This window comes from Coenobita brevimanus, chromosome 55 (assembly GCF_032717465.1).
Source record: "Coenobita brevimanus isolate Jiangsu-jjx chromosome 55, ASM3271746v2, whole genome shotgun sequence".
NCBI lineage: Eukaryota > Metazoa > Arthropoda > Malacostraca > Decapoda > Coenobitidae > Coenobita > Coenobita brevimanus.
In genome coordinates this window covers 19,504,039-19,524,501 of record NC_137008.1, presented here as the reverse complement: position 1 = coordinate 19,524,501, position 20,463 = coordinate 19,504,039, and the positions used below count along the sequence as shown (strand labels likewise).

The following is a 20,463-nucleotide window of genomic DNA, read 5'->3' as shown; positions in this document are numbered from 1 at the left end:
ACTGATTGTAGATAGATCTTGATTTATGGAGATGGCTGTACTGAGTTGAGAGGTAGAGATATTAGACTTTGTAAATGGATGTCTGAGTGTGAATGAACTATGCAGTGTTGAGTCATCTGCATATGAGTGAATGGGATTGTGAGTGACAGATAAGAGATCATTGATATGAACCAGAAATAGGGTTGGCGCCAGAACTGATCCCTGCGGCACGCTGGCGATAATTGAGTGGAAATTCGAACATACATCATCTACTTTTACTCTTATTTTCCTGTCACAAAGATAAGAAGAAATCAAAGGAACAAAGACGTTAGTCCATAGCAAGGGAGTTTGGATAGCAGGGAACGGTGCCATACTCTGTCGAAAACTTTAGAGATATCAAGAGCTATTGCATGAGTTTCTCCAAAAAGATCAATTGATTGATGGATGGTATGAGTTAAGAGATTGAGTATGTCAATGGTGGATCTTTCGTGGCGAAAACCGTATTGTCTATCACTAATTAAGTTGTTGGATTCAAGATGTTTAACAATATGCTTATTAATTAAAGTTTCAAATACCTTACCAAGAGAAGATGTGACAGCTATTGGTCTGTAATTGGAGGGGTCAGACGAATTTCCTTTCTTCGGAACTGGGTGGATATTGGCTTCTTTCCATGAATTTGGGAATAAAGAAGTACGTATGCATAGTCTGAATATTTTAGCTAGGACAGAGGCAAGTTCAGGGGAACACTTTTTCAAAACAATTGGCGAAATTCCATCTGGGCCTGGAGCTTTGTTGGTAGGTAAATTGTCTAGGATGGATTTTACGAATCTTGTCTGTATTTTAAGTGGGGCAATTTCGGGAGAATCAAGTTCCAGTACTGAGACATTCTGGAAATAACCCAAATGACATTGACTTGGTATTGATAGAAGAGTTTCTGGTCAATATGTGTAAGTCAGGAACGCCATGCAAAACAATGGATGAGTTGAGATATCACCTTTTTCACCATAGCAAAAAAAACTATCTGGGATTTACCTCCAACCAGTCGATCCATCCAAGGACATATTCTCAGGGCATTTTATGGAACATACTTGCAACTACATTGTCTGGAGAAAGTGCAACTAGATCCACAGAACTTTTTGGCTACAGCATAACTGATGGCATCCTTCAACCAGACCGACATCAGGTTTTACTGCCAGAAGATTTCCCAGTGCCATATAACTGCACCTCCTGTGCCACAAAGCAGTGTTCTTGCAAACAGCTTGACCTAAGGTGTTGTCAGTTTTGTAACTGTCAAGCTTCAGACATAAGCTGTAATAATCCACTTAAGGGTAGATAGGATTGAAACTACATGGAATATGTACCATATATATGGCTAGTTGACCCCCCCCCCATGAAAATAGGTTGTATGTCTTTCACCGAATGGGACAATTACATCAATTTTAGTATAACGAAGACCTTTTCATTGTAGGAGGTGGACCTGACTAGTACCCACGCAGTTTTCTGATTTTTAATAAGGTAAATTTTGTCAAGATTTTAAAAGATGTCATATTCATATTTTCTTCAGTTTGACCCCAAGGAGTGATATTCCATGTTTATGCATTCCTACTGCTTTCACAAACTTACATTTTCTGTTAAAAAGATGTTTACATTAGCTTATGAAGTCGGTATGTACTTCCAGTGGCCTAAAGAAAGAAATCCCATTTGATGCAATTTTACTTACATTTATTTAAACTCTATAAATATTCAGTTGGATTCCAAGTAGTTCAATCTGCCTAAAATATTCTTCCTTGTGATTTTAAAAACTTCTATAGGGTGTCTTTAATTAGTACAGACCAATAAATGATGAGTATATCCAATGGAGGTATTTACTTTTTATGTGTAACAATCCTAGATTTTTCAGGAAATTTTATGTAATTTTATATTTTTGTTTATAGTGTTCAGGTTTTTTATGTAATAAAATCTTGCTTAGATTCTTCGTGTAGCTGATAAAATTAGCTGTCTTTTGAGTGGTAATGTTTCCGTATGTGCTTTCCTTTAGCCACTGTGGTTATCTAAAGTAAGCTTACACTTCATTTTTGGGGTCATTTGTGCAAAGGACAATTTTGACAAAACAACGCATGAGATAATTGCCAGGTTTCAGATTGTGCACCCTCGCTAATATTATGCCCCAAATGGTCCTCTATCAAAATCAGAGGGATTATCTCAGGGCCTTCTCAGTCATGAAAACACCCCTTGGCTCCTGGAGTAAGTCGTTCCGACCGGATAAGGCCCATCATGGTTTTAATGCGAAAGGTGATTTGGGTTTATTGATCACATAAAACGACTCAGAGGAGAGCGTGGCTGGTACGTCCTTATCAGAAATGAGCAACCTAGCCTCGGACCCCTACGCTACTAATCGGAAAAAAGGACTGGATGATAGACACAGACATATTGAAATTTTAGTGTGAAAAAGTACTTTGATGATTAAAAAAAATTAATGGAACAGTTAAGTGTTGCATGCAAATCTGTTAATATCACGTGTTCATCTCGTACCTTTTCTAGCGGGGCTTCAAAGGTGGTGCTGAGGTAGTGTGTAGCAGCAGTGAGGGCGTGGCGCAGGGCGGGGTCCAGTGGCGAGCACAGGGGCGTGTCCAGACCCTCACACCACCTCAACAAAGCAACGATATATACACCTTTCACTCAGAATTTTATGCACACACACACACACATACACATACAGTAAATTACAGGCAATCATATCATCACAAGTGAGCAATCAGGGAATAATGCAGCCACACACACATATATATATATATATATATATATATATATCATCATCAGCCGTTTGAGTATCCACTGCAGGACCGGCCTATCCCGACCGAAATCGGGACGATACAGCCAATGTATCTCTACCAAGTGGTTTAGGCTGTCTGGTAGAGATTGTATGTAGGATGAGAAGTGCTTGTATGTGTAACTGTAGTGTTGGAGTGGCTTTGGATGTGTGTGTAATCTGTAAACCAAGTGTAATCGGCCCGCGCAAGCCGACTGGGTGCAAGCATCCTTTATAGTAAGCGACACTGGTTCAACCACAGCACCCCTTGTGTCCTCCAACGCAGTATGTGGTCGGATGAACACTCCCAAAGTTTATTACCCTGGTGGGGCGCGAACCCTGGTTAACCCATGTACGAAACGCACACTCTACCACTGTACCACAGAGGCTCCATATATATATATATATATATATATATATATATATATATATATATATATAACGAGTGGCAACTTGATCATAATCCGTATACTTCATAGTCACACACAGCCAGACATTGGGTATTGGTAATATGTAATAGTAATAGTAATAGACTATTACAGGGTTTTCAGTGTAATAGTAATAGATCACAAGTTCCTCGCTGTAATAGTAATTGAAATAGTAACAGAAGGCAAATTAATAGATAATTGTATATTACTTTCCCATTACAGACACTTCTTTAATACCGTTTACCATAATAAAAACAGCCTTCTCATCTTGGTCACCTGTTGGTTGCTCTCCAAGCTGCAGGTACACCACAGGAAACCGTGCAGAATGGAGAGTGGTTAACAGGCCATCAGGTGATCTAGACACACCTGTGCATTCAGTGGAACAGCCTCCCAACGATAATTAAAAGAAAAACCATTTTCAATTTAATTAATACCGTTATCATAAATAATATATTAATAGTAATACTAATACTAATAGATAACCAAGTAATAGTAATAGTAATAGTAATAGATGATCACTAAAGTAATTATAATAGTCATATAATAGAGAGCAATTTAAATAGTAATATAAACCCAGTAATAGACCCCATTTCTGCACACAGCTGGATCAGTGTGCAAACTCCATATATAATTATCCACCATAATTTTATTGTAATTATACAGTATCGAAACTATAAGGTCTGCAAACCGGTAGGGATTAAGAGCCAGATTCCCTCTCCTTCAGCTGACTATCCATGGCATTCATTATTAAGGTTGAAAGGAATATGTAAAAGAATCAAGATACTTTTACTTACAGTTCTTTGTTTCTCATCCTTCTGTAACTGGTAATGCACTGATATCTTTCATATTTTAACAAATTACAATAAAATGAACACTGTAAGGGGGGGGGGGAATATCCCAGAACTTATTATTTGAGCAATGTTGTTTGTGTGTTTGAAGTTTTGACTTTCCAAGATTTCTTCTAGCTCACTGTTCACAAACATTCGCAAGAAACCTTTCAGCATGATCAAGAAATTTCAATGACAGCTCTTCCTCGTCTGAATTTGCACTTACAGACACCGAGGTACACCCGTAAGCACTAAGCGCTAATTTCTCCCCCCCCCCCCTTGTAGCCGGAGTCACGGCTAGTGAGCAATCAGGCGATCGAACACCCCACATCCACCGCCCCTCCCCCAACCCGAATGTAAGCGTTATTGGATAGGGGTGGAACGGCCGAAGCTGTTGATATTACAATGTGTCATGATTGTTTTTATCGACAATCAGAACCAGTACGGGTATGTATATAAACGATAAACAACCGTAGGCCTAGGTCCCTGTAACACAAGGTCCAACTTGCATAGCTTGCATAGCTTCCAAGAGGATGAAACAGTTGGCAGGTATACCGAAGTATTGTATGTTATTGATTTGTTGCTGTTTACTACAGAGGTGTATGATAATATTAATATGATCAATACGTGGCGGATCATTTCATCTATATCTTTTTTTATGCTAGTTAACAATAGATGGGAGTGGGGGACGAGAGGGTATAACAGGCGTTTGGTGGAGAACGAGACAGGAACCCACAGAGAAGGGAGGTGGAGGTGAAAGCGAGAATGGATGAGAAAAGACATCATTTCTTTCAACAGATGTTTTTAACTATAATATACTTACTTGTAACATTATAATATAAGGTATAAGTATATAGACAATAACACAGTACATTGTACAGTACAACTGCTGTGCACTACACACCTTCTGCCACTGCTTCTGACCGTTTACCAGTCTCTTCACAGCTCTCCATCACTGAAACTCTTAACTCCATAGCCCACACCTACCCTTCCCATCCTATCCACGTTTGCACTGGCGGTTCTGTCCTTGCTAACAGCCGGGAGGGAGCAACTTGCATTGCCTTTACTAACTCTGCTTCCCCCATCTTCTCCGCTTCCCACCGCCTTCCCAACTGGGCCAGTAGTACAGAGTGTTAACTATTTGCTATACGCTCTGCCCTCTCAACACCTAGCAGGTCTCATCATCAGCGATTCCCAAGATGCCCTTGCCCTCATTCACACCCCCGCCCCCCAGTTCTTTCCCCTCTCCTTGCCTTCCTATACTCCCCCCTTCCATCACTCTCATGCTCTTGGTCTCAGGGTTTCTTTCAATTGGCTCCCAGCTCATCCTGGTCACATCTGCCACGACCAGGCAGATCATCCGGCCCAAGCTGCCTGTAACCTCCCCGTACCTGCCATCTGCTCCTTGTGTCCAAAACGATTGTCCAGAGAATCCTTCTCAAGGAGTCCAGGGAGGACCTTGCCCTACGTACCGATGCTGAACGTCCCACTAATGTCACCATCCAGCAGTATGACAACTACTGTGGCATGAGACACACCTACGGCAAGCACCCCACCCTCACCTGCCGCTGTGGTGTGGCCATCGCCCGCATTCACGTGGGGTATCGCTCCCCAGGGGAAGTCACCAGACAACCAGTCGCCAATAAGCCATGTAAATTCTGCCATAATCCCATGGATGAAGCATTATCCCATCACATCATTAACTGTCCAGTTATTGCCCCTTTCAGACCCCCTGGATTATTGTTTTCTGCTTTGTGTACCTAATTTATCACTAATCTTGATGTACTCGAAGACATCCTCACCCTTCATCCTAACTTCATTCACTGTAATGCCCTGGCACTAGGACAATGATGAAACATTTTAGTGTGTATATATATATATATATATATATATATATATATATATATATATATATATATATATATATATATATATATATATATATATATCCCTGAGTGTTGGAGTTTGTAATGAATGATAAATAACCCAATAAAAAAAATCAGTCACGCACCCTCTCTCTGCCCGCGAATTAATATACGTGTCACAGATTATTTCACACACAGCCCAGTCAAACTAAGCCTGGCCATCACAGAAGACTTTTCGATCATTTCTGTCTTCCTGTGCTTAATATTTAGTTTATTAAGAGTAAGCAAGCACAGCGAGTGAAGTGATGTTTACTCTATGTTCAGCTGAGAAATGAGCAACCCTGTTTGATCCAGCCCGGCCAACCGTGATGGTTTTCAGAGACTCATAGTTTTTCTACTATGAGAGAGAAAGATGAAATTCTTTCAGTGCTCGCGAAGCGATGTTTACTCTATGTCCAGCTGAGAAATGATGAGACCGACACAACCCAGCCCATCCTGACCACAAAGGTTTTCAGAGGCTAATAGCTTGTCTACTATGTGAGATAGAGAGATTCTTTCGGCAGGTAGTAAATACATTCAATAAATTTTATTTTTGGCTATATGTTTACTCACGGCCCCAAAGAAACCCCTTGGAATTCCAGCTTTCCAAGGGAATGTACCAAGGGCTCCAACTGACATGCTCCACTATGAAACTGAATTAAGAAAAAATTTCCTCTTGTAACACTATGTTTTGTTGATTGAGTTCTTACAGTTAAATATTGGATATTACGCTCATAATTTTACATAAACGTTTTTTCCAATGTTTAGGGGTGAAATCAGCAAGGCCAATCTCCCCATTTCAGGGTTTCATCATTCAATCAATAGCCAAGCGTTTACCGACACAGTCGTTTGACACAGCTAGTCGGGAGCAGAGAACTGAACATTGTGCATGTGATTAATGCTGCGGTTCCTCGCTACATGCACATGCAGAAAGAAAATGTGAGAGAGAGAGAAAACGTGCGACAGAAGGGGGGGGGGAAACGTGAGAAAGCATATACTTTAGCTTAGTAAGTTTTCTGTTATTGGTCAACTTCCTAGGCAGAAATATTGAAAGTTTACAACAAGGTGAAATGATTATGATAGGTATATGTACAAACGCTCGCTCGCTCGTCACGTGCTCACAAAGCACACTTCACTGGTTTTTAGAGTTTACTGTCCCAGATTTAAGCATCCCTACACCCTATCATGACAAGCAGTGAGGCAGTGAGCAACGCCATTCGAAACCCAATTAGCCTATGCAATCTTAGGAGCCAAACATTCTTTTCAGAATATTGTATAGGAAAATCATAAGTATTTGATTAAAAATTGGAGCGCTATTCAGTACACTTCCATTTTGCTATACATCATTGCAAGAGACAAGAAAGCACTCACCAGAACTTTAAATCCCTGAGGTCCGTGTGTTGTACCTTGCTTGCGAGATCCTTGGCTGCGTGAGGGGCCATCACTTGGAGCGCCAGGGTTAGATCACGGGCGCAGCGACACATTGGACCCACCACCTGGATGCCGAAGCTGTCATTCAGGGCATCAGGGAATAAGCCTGCACCCTCCAATGACACCCATCCTGCCCACATACACGTCAATATTAAACACACCCACACCGTTACACGGCATTCATCCCACCCACAAATATGCACTTATTAACACACCAACATCCTCTAATGACATCCACCCTGCCCACAAACACCGTATTATTAATTGATATCGTCCAAAAATCTTTGGCCTACATTGGATGAGAGCAGACATATTAGAAGATTTCCGCGACTGCACCTCAGCAAGGCTACACAGTCCCTTGCACTAATAGAAGTTTTATTTTACCCACCAGAAGTAGGTTTGTGGCCGAAGGTGCCGCAGCAGAAGGAAGGAATTCTGATAGAACCACCCACATCAGTGCCAATGGACAGAGCAGTTCCGCAGCTACTTAACAAGGCAGCCTGGTCATGTGAACCTCATTGTTACAATCTCTCAATGAATTTTTTCTTACTTGTAGATTATTGTGAACACTACTGCCTGTTGTTTTCATGACCATTTTACACATGACAGAAAAGAAAAACTGGTAAATGTAGTTTCAGTGAATAATAATAATAATAATAATAATAAATAATAATAATAATAATGAGTAATAATAATAATAACAGTAATAATAATAGTAATAATAATAATAATATTATTATTACTAATAATAATAATAATAATAATAATAATAAGTAATAATAGTAATAATAATAATAATAATAATAATAATAATAATAACAACAACAACAACAACAATAATAATAATAATAATAATGATAATAATAATAATCAAACAAAATGCAAATATGATAGTTGGAATTAAGGGAAAAAATTCAGATTATGACTAAAAGATCAATTTTAAATAACAATATATGTTACTGGAGAAACCTCTTGAGAATGGGGTTAATGATAGCTATATCCAGCTATCTCTTCCAGTTCAGAAAGTCTTTACATAAATGAATAAAATAATTTGATTTTGCAGGATCAAAATGTAAAATACTGTCAACGGATTTAAGGAGTTAGCACCACTGTGGATAACAATAAACCTGCTTGCCTAACGTAGGCTTGATGATAAAATGTAGGCTACGTGTATGCCATAAGAAATTTAATAGCATGATGACCAAGGACAAATAACAGAATGAAGAAAAGTATCAGCACCTCGCCCCCAGAGGATCCCCCTGGTGTCCTGGTGACGTCGTAGGGGTTGTTGGTGCGGCCATACATGGTGCAGGATGTCTCGCACCACATTGCCAGCTCAGGCACATTGCTCACACCCAGCGGGACAGCTCCTGAGGAAACAACACACCAAGATGGTACACTATTTTTAGCATGAAAAGTCGGATGAAAAACTCAAATTTCGCGACTTTGCTGCAGTTGTGAACAAAAACCTGAACTTCGGTATTATGATGGTGGAACCTTAGGGAAAAAGGAGTCTTTAATCTTAAAGGGCAAATATTTCAAGGTCAAAATCAGCCGCAGTATTAATATCAGCTAAAGAATTAGCCATAAAACGAGGTCCACAAGGGCTGGATGACTAAGTTTAGTGTTTAAAATATCACTGTACTCATTTTATGGCCAAGCCACACCTTACTTTCATGAAATCCAAAAGGTCACTTAGTAACATACATAGGGTCATAAAGACAGCCACATTAACGCCAGCTCTACTTACAGTTTGTTGGATGTAACGCTCAAATTATTGTGTGACGTGTCTCAAGAACCGTCAGAAGACAATGGTGATTATACCGCTGATGATGACCAGAACAGAACTCTTAACTTGAGTACTGAGAAGGGCCATAATACAATTGTTTTTTGTTGTTTTTGCTAAAGCACTGACTTGGCGAAGGAGATGAACGCACGATATAATGACAATGATTAAGCAACGTTGGGTCTGGTTAGTACTTGGATGGGTGACCGCCTGGGAACACCAGATGCTGTTGGCATCCCTACGTGTCAAGTGGGGTTGGTGGGGGATTGGTGCCCCTCCCTGTAAAACAATTAACTCTAAGCCCTTGGCCACCCCGTTTGGGATACATGGCGTCTGGCAATGGATGGATGGATGGATTTTCTTCGACCTCGGAATGTACAAATTATTTATGTCCACCCTGAGTATAGAATAACGCAGTAACGCTAACACTAGCAACCAACTGGACTTGTTACAAAGTGAGTAACCTCAGAACTGCAGCTGGTGCAAAATAACAGGATTAAGTAACACTGTCTCCTCTCAAAAATAAACCTTTCACCGCGGTTGCGTGTGTGTGTGTGTGTGTGTGTGTGTGTGTGTGTGTGTGTGTGTGTGTGTGTGTGTGGTATTCTTTTTACTTTCATTGGATCCGGTTAGTAGAGGTCATTCCAACAGGACAGGTTAGATGCAGCCCTCTTCATAAGCTTTTCTGCTAGACGTCCTCCGCTAGCCTTGTGGAAATCGTTTGGTAGCAGCAAGAATGAAAAATAAACCCCATCACTGAGCTGATGAGGCTGACAATGAAAGCAGGTGATTCTTACTTTATTAAGATGTGCTAGGATCAATTATTCTCGTTGGCTGATGATTTCCAAACACCGCCTCCTCGGCGATTTGTGTGTGTGTGTGTGTGTGTGTGTATTTGCCCAACTTTAGCCATATACTTGATAGATCGTTCACTCAGATCCAGTAGTCCTCGTCCGACATACTCTCACATTCACCATTTCGGCACTAATAGCCTACCTGTCATTCACACCGAATATATACTGGGCTGTCTCGTTCAAAACTGGGGTGATGGTATTAACGACAGTGTTTTTATAACATAGGTGGGCCTTGTGGAAGATTTTTAGAATCTAGTTTTATGGTGAATATGCAAAATTAATTTTTAAGGAAAAGGTCTAAAGAAATTAACTGGGGCCGAAGTGTTACAAACTCTGGTAAGTCAGAGAGAAGAGGAGCCATAATCCCCGTCATCTTATCTTCTGTAGCGATTTATTTTGCATTCCAACCCTCATCATTATCTCCCGTGATATTTACATAATTTTTCTAAACTGTACACACAGATTACATACACTACGTACAAGAAAATATTAATTATTCGATAGAAATAATGATAAAGAAGAGGTAATACCGTGCTTTCATGGCCTGTTGAGTCCCGAAACATCTCCAGATTATCCTATCCATCCTGGCATTTAATATTTTCGGATAAGGATAGACTTTAGGAGCCGGGGAGGGAAATTAAACTTTATAAACCCAAAATAATATAAGAGGCAACTCCTAAAATGCCTGTTTCCTCTAGTAACTGCAAAAATAAACAAAATCGGAAATCACCTGGCTCTAAAGGGCTTAGGCTACTGTCAAAAATACTGGCCTAAGTCTGTTAAGCCAAGGAGAAAATAAGCCAAAGGTAAGTGAGGCCTTACCTGCCATTCTAAGCCTGGCCACCACCACAGCGTCCTGCTCAGCCTTGATGCCCCGCCTGCTGACAATTCCACCGGTGTGGTTCATGTCTGCCGTGCAACACAGACACGATATATATATATATATATATATATATATATATATATATATATATATATATATATATATTAATGCATAAATGTATATATATATATATGTATATCAATAGGCCTCTCTCTCTCTCTCTCTCTCTCTCTCTCTCTCTCTCTCTCTCTCTATGTAATATGTATGTATTTTTGTGTATATATATGAAAGTATATATGCTTCCATATATGGATGGACATTTTTGTATGTTGTATGCATATATATATATATATATATATATATATATATATATATATATATATATATATATATATATATATATATCTGGTACAGTGGTAAAGTGTGTGTGTTCGTACGCTGAAGAATGAGGGTTCGCACCCCGCCAAGGTAGTAAACTCTGGGAGCGTTCTTCTGGCCTCGTACTGCATTGGCGGACACAATGGGTGCTGTGGCTGAAGCAGGGTCACAAACTACAGTATGCTTGCACCCAATCGGCTTGTGCGGGCCGATTACACTTGGTTCACAGACTACACACACATCGAAAGCCACTCCAACACAACAGTTACACTTACAAGCACTTCTCATCCTACATACGAGTAAATCTCTACTAGACAGCCTACACACTTGGCAGGGATTCATTGGCTGTATCGTCTCCACTTCGGTATGGATAAGCCGGTCCTGAAGTGGACACTCAAAAGGCTAATGAGATTTTATATATATATATATATATATATATATATATATATATATATATATATATATATATATATATATATATATATATATATATATATATATATATATATATATGTGTGTGTGTGTGTGTGTGTGTGAAAGTATATTTGCTTCCATATATGGATGGATATGTGTATATGTTGTATATATATATATATATATATATATATATATATATATATATGTGTGTGTGTGTGTACTCTCACGGAAAAAACAATCTTTACACTAGTGAGCTGTATATATACTTGTGTGAACAGAATGAATCTGGTGAAACTTCAGTCTGTGACGCTGACATACCTAATTCAAGGGCAAGTGATACCTCCAACAATTGGTCTTGGCCTGAGTGTGATTCGCCCCATATAAACGTGTCAGTGAGAAACACCTGGATAAGTCTATAGATAACTGATATAACTATCCTACCCTTAGGTTGTGACGTGAATACATATCTTTATTACAAATTTACTTATGACATTGTTTTACTCTACATCCCTGATTTTTTACAGGTATTTCCTCAAATATTACTGAAGCATTTTGTAAGCCATAGATTCATTGTGCTCAAAAGCGATTTAATATTGAAATAAAACAATGCTGTAAGAGTTGCCAGATGGCTAAAATGTTGAGTTGTGTGTTCAGTTCATGAGACTCATGCATCCGATTGTGTGAAAAAAAAAAAGAAAAAATGTCAGTATTGCCACATTACTGCACAATATCCTTTATATGGATGTTAAAACATAACTGGGTTGCAGAGAGATAAATGATTGTATCTGTTTATATGTAAATATAAATTATTATAAAATATCAACATATGAACAGAGAGAGAGAGAGAGAGAGAGAGAGAGAGAGAGAGAGAGAATGTGACTAAACTTTTACCGCCCCACAGAGTGGATGCGGGGCGACGAAAGTGAGAGAGAGAGAGAGAGAAAGAGAGAGACGTGACAACTTTTATCGTCCCACAGAGTGGATGCGGGATGACAATAATACATTTCGATACAATAATTATTTGTAATACAATAAATCAATTGCAAATGGGCACAAAATGTCAATGTCATAGCCGTGTGCCGCACTGGTTTATTTAACTTGTCATAGAATGAATACAGACAGTACAGTTTCTTGAGACAAGAGACAAACCTCGTCCGTTAGAGAGAGAGAGAGAGAGAGAGAGAGAGAGAGAGATTTCACGTTCATGTTTTTGTGTGTGTTGAGTTAATCATGATAAACTATCAAATTTCATTGAGGTGTTTGATATCATATACTATTCTCATTAAATAGTATGTCGTTGGGCAACTGAATATACTATTGTGCTAATGAAAGAGGCTTTTTCGAAGGCTTGATTTATACTTGGCGACCTCCAGCAGGGTTACCAATATTGTAGTCGGGTGAACGCTAGTATTATCACAAGATTCGACCCACATCCAGAATGATTAAAGCGTTAAAGACATTTTTTCCGCGAGCGTACATATGCGCGCGCGCACACACACACACACACACACACACACACACACACACACACACACACAGATATATATATATATATATATATATATATATATATATATATATATATATATATATATATATATATATATATATATATATATATATATGTATATATATATATATATATATATATATATATATATATATATATATATATATATATATATATATATATGAGGTGTTACCCGAAAGTTCCAGTAATTTGAACAGAGGAAGCCAGCCATTTGCAGTGTTGCCTTTTACCGCTAGGAGGAGTCAGCAGCACCCCTTGTGCGCTGGGTTGCCAGATTGGGCTACTAGTAGCGAATTGGGCTACTTTTGGAAGTGCTACGCTACTAAATTTTGAATTTAGCAAATTGCGACTTTTGGGGCTACTTTGAAAATAAGTTGGGCTAACTTGGGCTACTAATGAGACGAAAGTCAAAGATTGATTAGCGATTATACTGTATATCATTTGAAATATAATATAATAACCTTCTGAAGACACCAAAAGATAATGATTTATAATTTATCACATCCTTCCTCTAAATTTCTCGCACTCTCGTATTAATCCCTGATTGGCTATTTAATTCGAACTGAACGTGTAAGATAATCACCCCAGTCAGTCGTGTCTTCTGCATCCACAACTTCTGGTCGTGGATGCAGAAGAAGACCTTTTTGATAATCTTCGGCTGTGAAGACGTGGTCGTGGAGACTTACTGAATGATTTAAATATGTAATGAGATGTGCAAAAAAATACTTTCCTTTAGTTCCAAAAAGTTTCGTTAAGTTGAAAAAATGATTAAGTTCAGACAGTAAGAAAGTGTAATGTTTTATTAAGAAGAAAACAGCTTAGTTCCGCGAATGTAAAGGAAATGAAATAATTTAAAGAAAAGAGAAGTAAATTTAGTTAACGCAGTTATTAAAAAGTTCTGTGTTAATTAACTTGAGGCTCACATCACTTCGAACAACCTTACACGAACACAAGAGCAGCATTCAACTGTTAAGTTGTGCAGAGTTAAATTATTTGTGTCTGTATGTATATACTCGTGTGTGTGTGTGTGTATATATATATATATATATATATATATATATATATATATATATATATATATATATATATATATTGATATTGCCAGACGCCTCAATCCCGTTTGGGGTGGCCACAAACAAATCGCCTCCACGTCGTCCTGTCCCCCGCCATTTCACTGCCCTGCTCCCAACTCACACCCCCCTCACTCATATACCTCTCCACCCCTTCCCTCCATCTCATCCTCGGCCTCCCCCTCCCTCTTCCCCCCTCCACCTCACTCACATACACTCTCTTCGTCAGTCTTTCACCCTCCATCCTCTCCACACGGCCAAACCATCTCAGTGTGTTCCTCATAACGCTTCCTATCACATCCACATCCTTTTTTTTTTTTTTTTTTTTTTTTTTACAATCGACCATTGAGGCCGGAGCCTCTGGTCATTAAGGCAAATATATATATATATAAATATTGACACATATATACATATATATACGAACATATATATATATATATACATACATACATACTGTACATACACACATCCATGCATATGAACATACACACTTTCATGCACACGTACATATATATATAATAAATTTTAATTTATTATTTTTTGGAGTTTTATTTTTATTATTTTTATTTATTTTTTATATTTTTAACCTTATATTACTTATAATAAAAAATACCTAATCTAAATACCCTAAAACTAACCACCTAACAGACGAATCGCTAACCTATACTAAATCCTAAGAGACAAATAACTAGACCTGCACTAATATTATAAAAGCCTCGACCAAGAGAACACCATCGACTGCAGATATGTAATGCCTTTCTACATTACATACCTGCACTCATCACCTGGTGACTGTCAGTCGAGGCACAACCTAATATAGGGGACATCAATATATGAAAGGGAACCAGACGAGTCAGGAACATTTCCATATACGTCAGCTGTCGTCCCTAATTAGAATACCTTAAGCAAGATAGTATAATGTATTTACATAATTTGTACAAAAAGTGAAGAACCTCGCCTAGCAAACCACCATCGACTGCAAGTGCCCAGTACCTTCCTATATTGCACACTTGCACTCATCAGCTGGTGACTGTTAGGCGAGGAACTTGGCTTAATGTAGGGGACATCTATATTAGAAATAGATCGGTGGGAGGAGGAACTATTTAAAATATGTCAACTGTCAACCCTAATTAATATTACAATATATACATATTTACCGTTGATAAAAACCATAACCACACAGTAAAAAAGTCACATCACTCTGATCAGTCCGGTCTCTCTCAAAAAAGCCATCAATTTATCAGTCATAACAATGTCCCCATCACCCAGGATGGTGGAAAGGGTGAAGGGGACGTCTACTGCTCCGCAGTAATTTATAAGTGAAGCACGTTCACGAATAAATCGCCGACAGCGCAGGATGATATGACTGATAGATAACACTGCATTACAGATGTCACAGTGCGGTGGGAAGCGTCTTTCCATATATGGTTTCATGTGGGTTAAAATGGTGGAATTGAGCCGCAACCGTGCCAACACTTTTTCTTCTAGGCGACTAGGACGGTTGGCAGTGTCCCAGTCGCCCAGGTACGGCTTACAAGTTGGAATATTTAGTCTGGTCCACTAACCTTGCCACAGAAGATTTCTTTATTTCTTTCCGAGAGATAGAGTCGACCGTAGATCACGAGGAACGTCCCAAGTCTCCTCGAGCTCTACAGCCGACTTTGCAAGTAAGTCAGCCTGCTCATTGCCGTAGATACGACAATGACCAGGCACCCAGATCAGCGTGAATGACTTGTTGCATGAATGCAACTTATTAACGATGTGGCCCTGGATCTCGTGAGAGTCCGTAGTGCAAGATGCAATTGCCTGAAGGGCTGATTTTGAATCTGAAAATATGACAAACGAGTCATGCCTAGAACTGAGAGCATAGGCTATGGCTTTGTCAACAGCAAAAAGTTCTGAAGTAAACACAGATGTATGAGTTGGCAACCAAAACCTGAGGGCACATTCAGTCGACCACACACTTGCACCCACACATTCACTAGACTTGGAGCCGTCGGTGTACAATTGATGGGACCCTAAGTGACGAACAATGATGTTACGAAACAAGTGGTGGACCTCCGCCTCCGGCGCCTTGACCTTTGGTGCTGGGAGCCATGTAACATCCACTGTAAAGCCGGGTGGCTCCCAAGGCACTATATTTTTTAGCACCAACTTGTCACAGTCACTGTGGTCCACACCAAGCTCCTGAGTCAGTAAGTGGAAGCGAGTGGCAAGTGGCCGACGCACCCCCCGCAGAAGGTGGTGGTATTGACGCAGGGGGGTACAGGCCACATTGCCGATATTACTTATCCTAAATGTCCTTACGCCGTAGGACAAGGCTAGATGGTCACGGCGAATATGGAGGGGAGGCACATTCGCCTCCACTTCCATACGAGCCACACTGGTACACCGGATGGCTCCAAGACACATTCGCAAAAATTTATTCTGTAGCACATCCAATCCTTTCAGCGTGGCATCGGATGCTGAGCCATACACCTGTGCGCCATAGTCTAGTTTCGATCGAATAAGGGACTTATACACCATTAATAAAGATTTCCTGTCGGCACCCCAGGTAGTACCCGCTAGGTACTTGAGGACATTTAACGGTTTATCACAACGAGCAAGTAAAGTATTAACGTGAAGTTTAAAATTCATTCTACGATCAAAATGTATTCCTAAAAATTTTACAGAATTTTGAAAAGGTATCGCCTGATTATCCAAAGTTAAGCACAAATTAGGTACGTTACGATTAGTGAAAACTATAGCGACACACTTACGTACGGAAAACTTAAATCCCCACTGCAAGGCCCATTGGTGGACGGAGTCAAGGGCTGCTTGAATCCGCCCAGCCGAAAATTGTGCATTACGGGAAGAGTGCCATATTGCACAATCGTCAGCGTAGAGCGAGTATTTAAGATTCCTCGGGATGGGAGCTGATGACAGAATATCATTGATCATAATACAAAATAAAGTAGGACTAAGCACACTTCCCTGTGGCACCCCGTTTTCCTGGATAAATATATCCGATGTTACGTTACGGGGCAATGTGACAGAGAAAGTTCTGTCCCTTAAGAAATTTTAAATAAAAACAGGTAAATTTCCTCTTAAACCATAAGCATAGAGCTTCATTAGTATACTGTGTCGCCATGTCATGTCATAGGCTTTATTGATGTCCAAGAACACCCCTATCATGAATTCTTTATTGGCAAATGCCTCTGCAATACAATGCTCCAAATTCATTAAATGATCTAGTGAACTTCTGTATTTACGGAAGCCACATTGTTGATCATTTAACAATTTCTTCGACTCTAAAACAAAAATAAGCCTATTGTTTACCATACGTTCCATGACCTTACATAGACAAGAAGTCAACACAATAGGACGAAATGAAATGGGATTCATAAGACGACCAGCCTCTTTGGGTATCGGTATGACGTGCGCAAAGTGCCATGAGTTTGGGAACGTTCGAGATGCCCAAATCTCATTGTACAATGCTAACATCTTAATCAGGTTGTCCTGATTAAGATCCTGGATCATACCATACGTGATGGTGTCTGGTCCAGGGCTGGTGTCTTTACAGGATTTAAGGGCAAGGAGCAGTTCATCTAGCGTAAACTCTTGGTTGTACGGGGAGTCTACGTCTTCTGTGTCAAAGTCTAATATCTGTTGCTCAGCCATGCGTTTATGATGTTGAAAACACGGATTGTAATTGGCTGAGCTACTTACATGAGAAAAACTCCTGGCGAGGATCTTAGCAACGTCCACGGGCTCGTCATAGATGTTATTATTAACCTGAAGGGTGGTGATTGGAAAATATGGGCCTTTATTATTTAATATTCTTATAGTGGACCAGACTTTATGTAATGGTGTTGTACGAGTCACTCTGGACACAAAGGACCGCCAGGAGTCACGTTTGGCTCTTCTTATTATTCTCCTTGCTTCAGCCCGTGCCTGTTTTTATGCAATAAAGTTTTCCTCAGTAGGCTGACTATAAAAAATCCTGTATCTCCTATTGCGTTTTCTTAATGCTTGTTGGCAATCCGGCATCCACCAATGTGCTCCATGCTTCGCATGAACTGTAGAAGTCTTGGGAATAGCAGCCTCAGCTGCGTGTAATATGGAAGTAGTTATATTTTCGACCTTAAAATCTATGGTCTCCCCAGATATATCTAAATTGGTGATCCTTGAGAAGGATCCCCAATCTGCTTTCTTATAGTTAAATTCTGGAGGTGGAGGGTCCGAAACGATGTCGCGTGTATAAGAAAGACAGATGGGTAAATGATCACTTCCCAAGGAGTCGTCGTAAGGGTCCCATGAGAGATCTTGATGTATACCAGGGGAGGCCAAAGATAAGTCAGTGGCCGAAAAGTTACCAGTACGATCATCTACACGAGTCGCTCTACCATCGTTCAGAAGACAGAGGTTGGACTGTAGTATTAGGTTGACTACTTGCTCCCCACGACCATCATCAATCCTCAGGCTACCCCATTGATAGTGATGGGCTTTAAAATCGCCCAGCACTAACTTATTCCCAGGCAGATGTTCAAATAGTGAATATAAAGCATCACTATCAATGAGGCCATGTGGAGGACAGTACAGAGAGCAAATTGACAGATACGTGTTATTAAATTTTACTCTGCACGCGACCGCTTCCAGAGTAGAATTTAGAATCACTTCCGTTTGTGGGTGTGATTTTTGTGTGTAAGTGGCTACTCCGTGACCTTCATATCTTCTATACGAGGGATAGTGTTTTAACTGCAGAGGATCAGGATGATCCTCCAGGCGTGTCTTCTGTAAACAAACAACGTCTGGCCTGTGTATTGACAGCAAGATTGCTATATCTTGTAACTTATTCCCAATACCTCTACAATTCCACTGTAATAGAGTGAATGCGGCGGTTTAAGGTTTTCGTTGGGTTCCAGTGTGCTTCGTCTTTTTTTGTCGCTCGCCAGTAGGCGAGCGACTACCAGGGGACCTATCCCGATGCTTGTTGATGGAAACCTCCATATTTTCATCAATAACTAGGTTCCCAGCCTCCCCCGAGGAAGAGCTAACCTTTCTCTCCCTCGCTGGAGTAGGAACTGGAAGGACATGAGGACGTGACTGTTTCGTGAGGGTGGTCATGTTATTCTTAGTAGGCTTGTCAGGCTTCGCTTTAGGCCGTACTGATGGAGAGGCAGCAGCAGCCTGAGAGTAAGTTGAAGCCTTAGGGATGTCAGTGAGAGAGTTGCAACGGACAGGAGGTCGAGATGGAGATGTACTGTGAGTGGCAGGAGGGAGAAGGACAGGGTTAGTCTGCGTCTCGACAGAGCACATCACAGGACGGGACATTACCGCCGAAGCATAGGACCTATTCGGCATGGGAGTTGCATGCAACTCCTTCACCTTTTTCCTAGCTTCGTAGTAGGAAATACCCTTAGTTGCCTTCACTGTGCAGACTTCCTTCTCCTCCTTCCACTTGGGACAATCCCTAGAGGAAGTGGAGTGAGTACCCTTGCAGTGAAAGCAACGTACTGTCTCTGATGTGCAACTTTCCGCATCATGACCCTGGCTTGCACACTTGCCGAACACTGGCTGGGAAGCCCGACAAGCCTTTGTACCATGCCCATACAGCTGGCACTTCGGGCAATGCAAAGGGTTAGGGATGTAAGGCCGAACGTGAATAATTTCGTAACCAACTTTGATATCACTAGAAAGATTTGGCAAATGTCAAGATGATAGTTGCTGTCTTCGTCCTTATGCCTTCCGAGTAGCGAGTTATGAATTTAGCCTCGATGACATCTTGCTGCGCCAATTCACTTGCGATCTCGTCCTTGCTCATCACCATAAGATCCCTGCAAGTGACAACATCCTTGCAAGAATTCATGGAGACCGGGATTTTGGCTTCGACATCATAACAGTGGAATTTGCGCAGTTTCAACAAATCCTTTACCTGTGCCGAGTTTACAGTTTTGACCAGGAGATCTCCATTAGCAAGTTTTATTACCTGTTCAACTTCTCCCGCACAATGGTCAATCACCTTCTTGATAAGGAAGGGATTTAAACTGGACAGGGGAGTGGAACCTAGCGCATGAATGGTGACGTAGGTCGCATTTGCTACAGGTATGTCAAGTGGGGCTCGAGTCTGGCGTCCGTCAGTCTGGGGGTGGTCAGTCCTGTCATGCCTACTTTCGTCAGGACCACCTCCCCCCCTGAAGGGGGGAGAGGCAGCAGGGGCGTCCGTCCACTCCCCCCGTGAGGGGGA

General features: G+C 40.5%; 1 protein-coding gene across 1 annotated transcript in view; it reads right to left on the bottom strand.

Annotated features, from left to right (window-relative positions):
* Positions 1-20,463, bottom strand: part of LOC145401269 (fatty-acid amide hydrolase 2-A-like) — a 232,849-nt gene that overhangs the window by 52,402 nt on the left and 159,984 nt on the right. The window contains exons 6-10 of the mRNA XM_080273598.1: positions 10,841-10,927; positions 8,618-8,748; positions 7,767-7,878; positions 7,319-7,508; positions 2,512-2,626 (exon numbers count right to left, since the gene is read on the bottom strand). Of these exons, the coding sequence (XP_080129724.1) occupies positions 2,512-2,626; positions 7,319-7,508; positions 7,767-7,878; positions 8,618-8,748; positions 10,841-10,927 (635 nt within the window). The remainder of the gene's footprint in view (positions 1-2,511; positions 2,627-7,318; positions 7,509-7,766; positions 7,879-8,617; positions 8,749-10,840; positions 10,928-20,463) is intronic.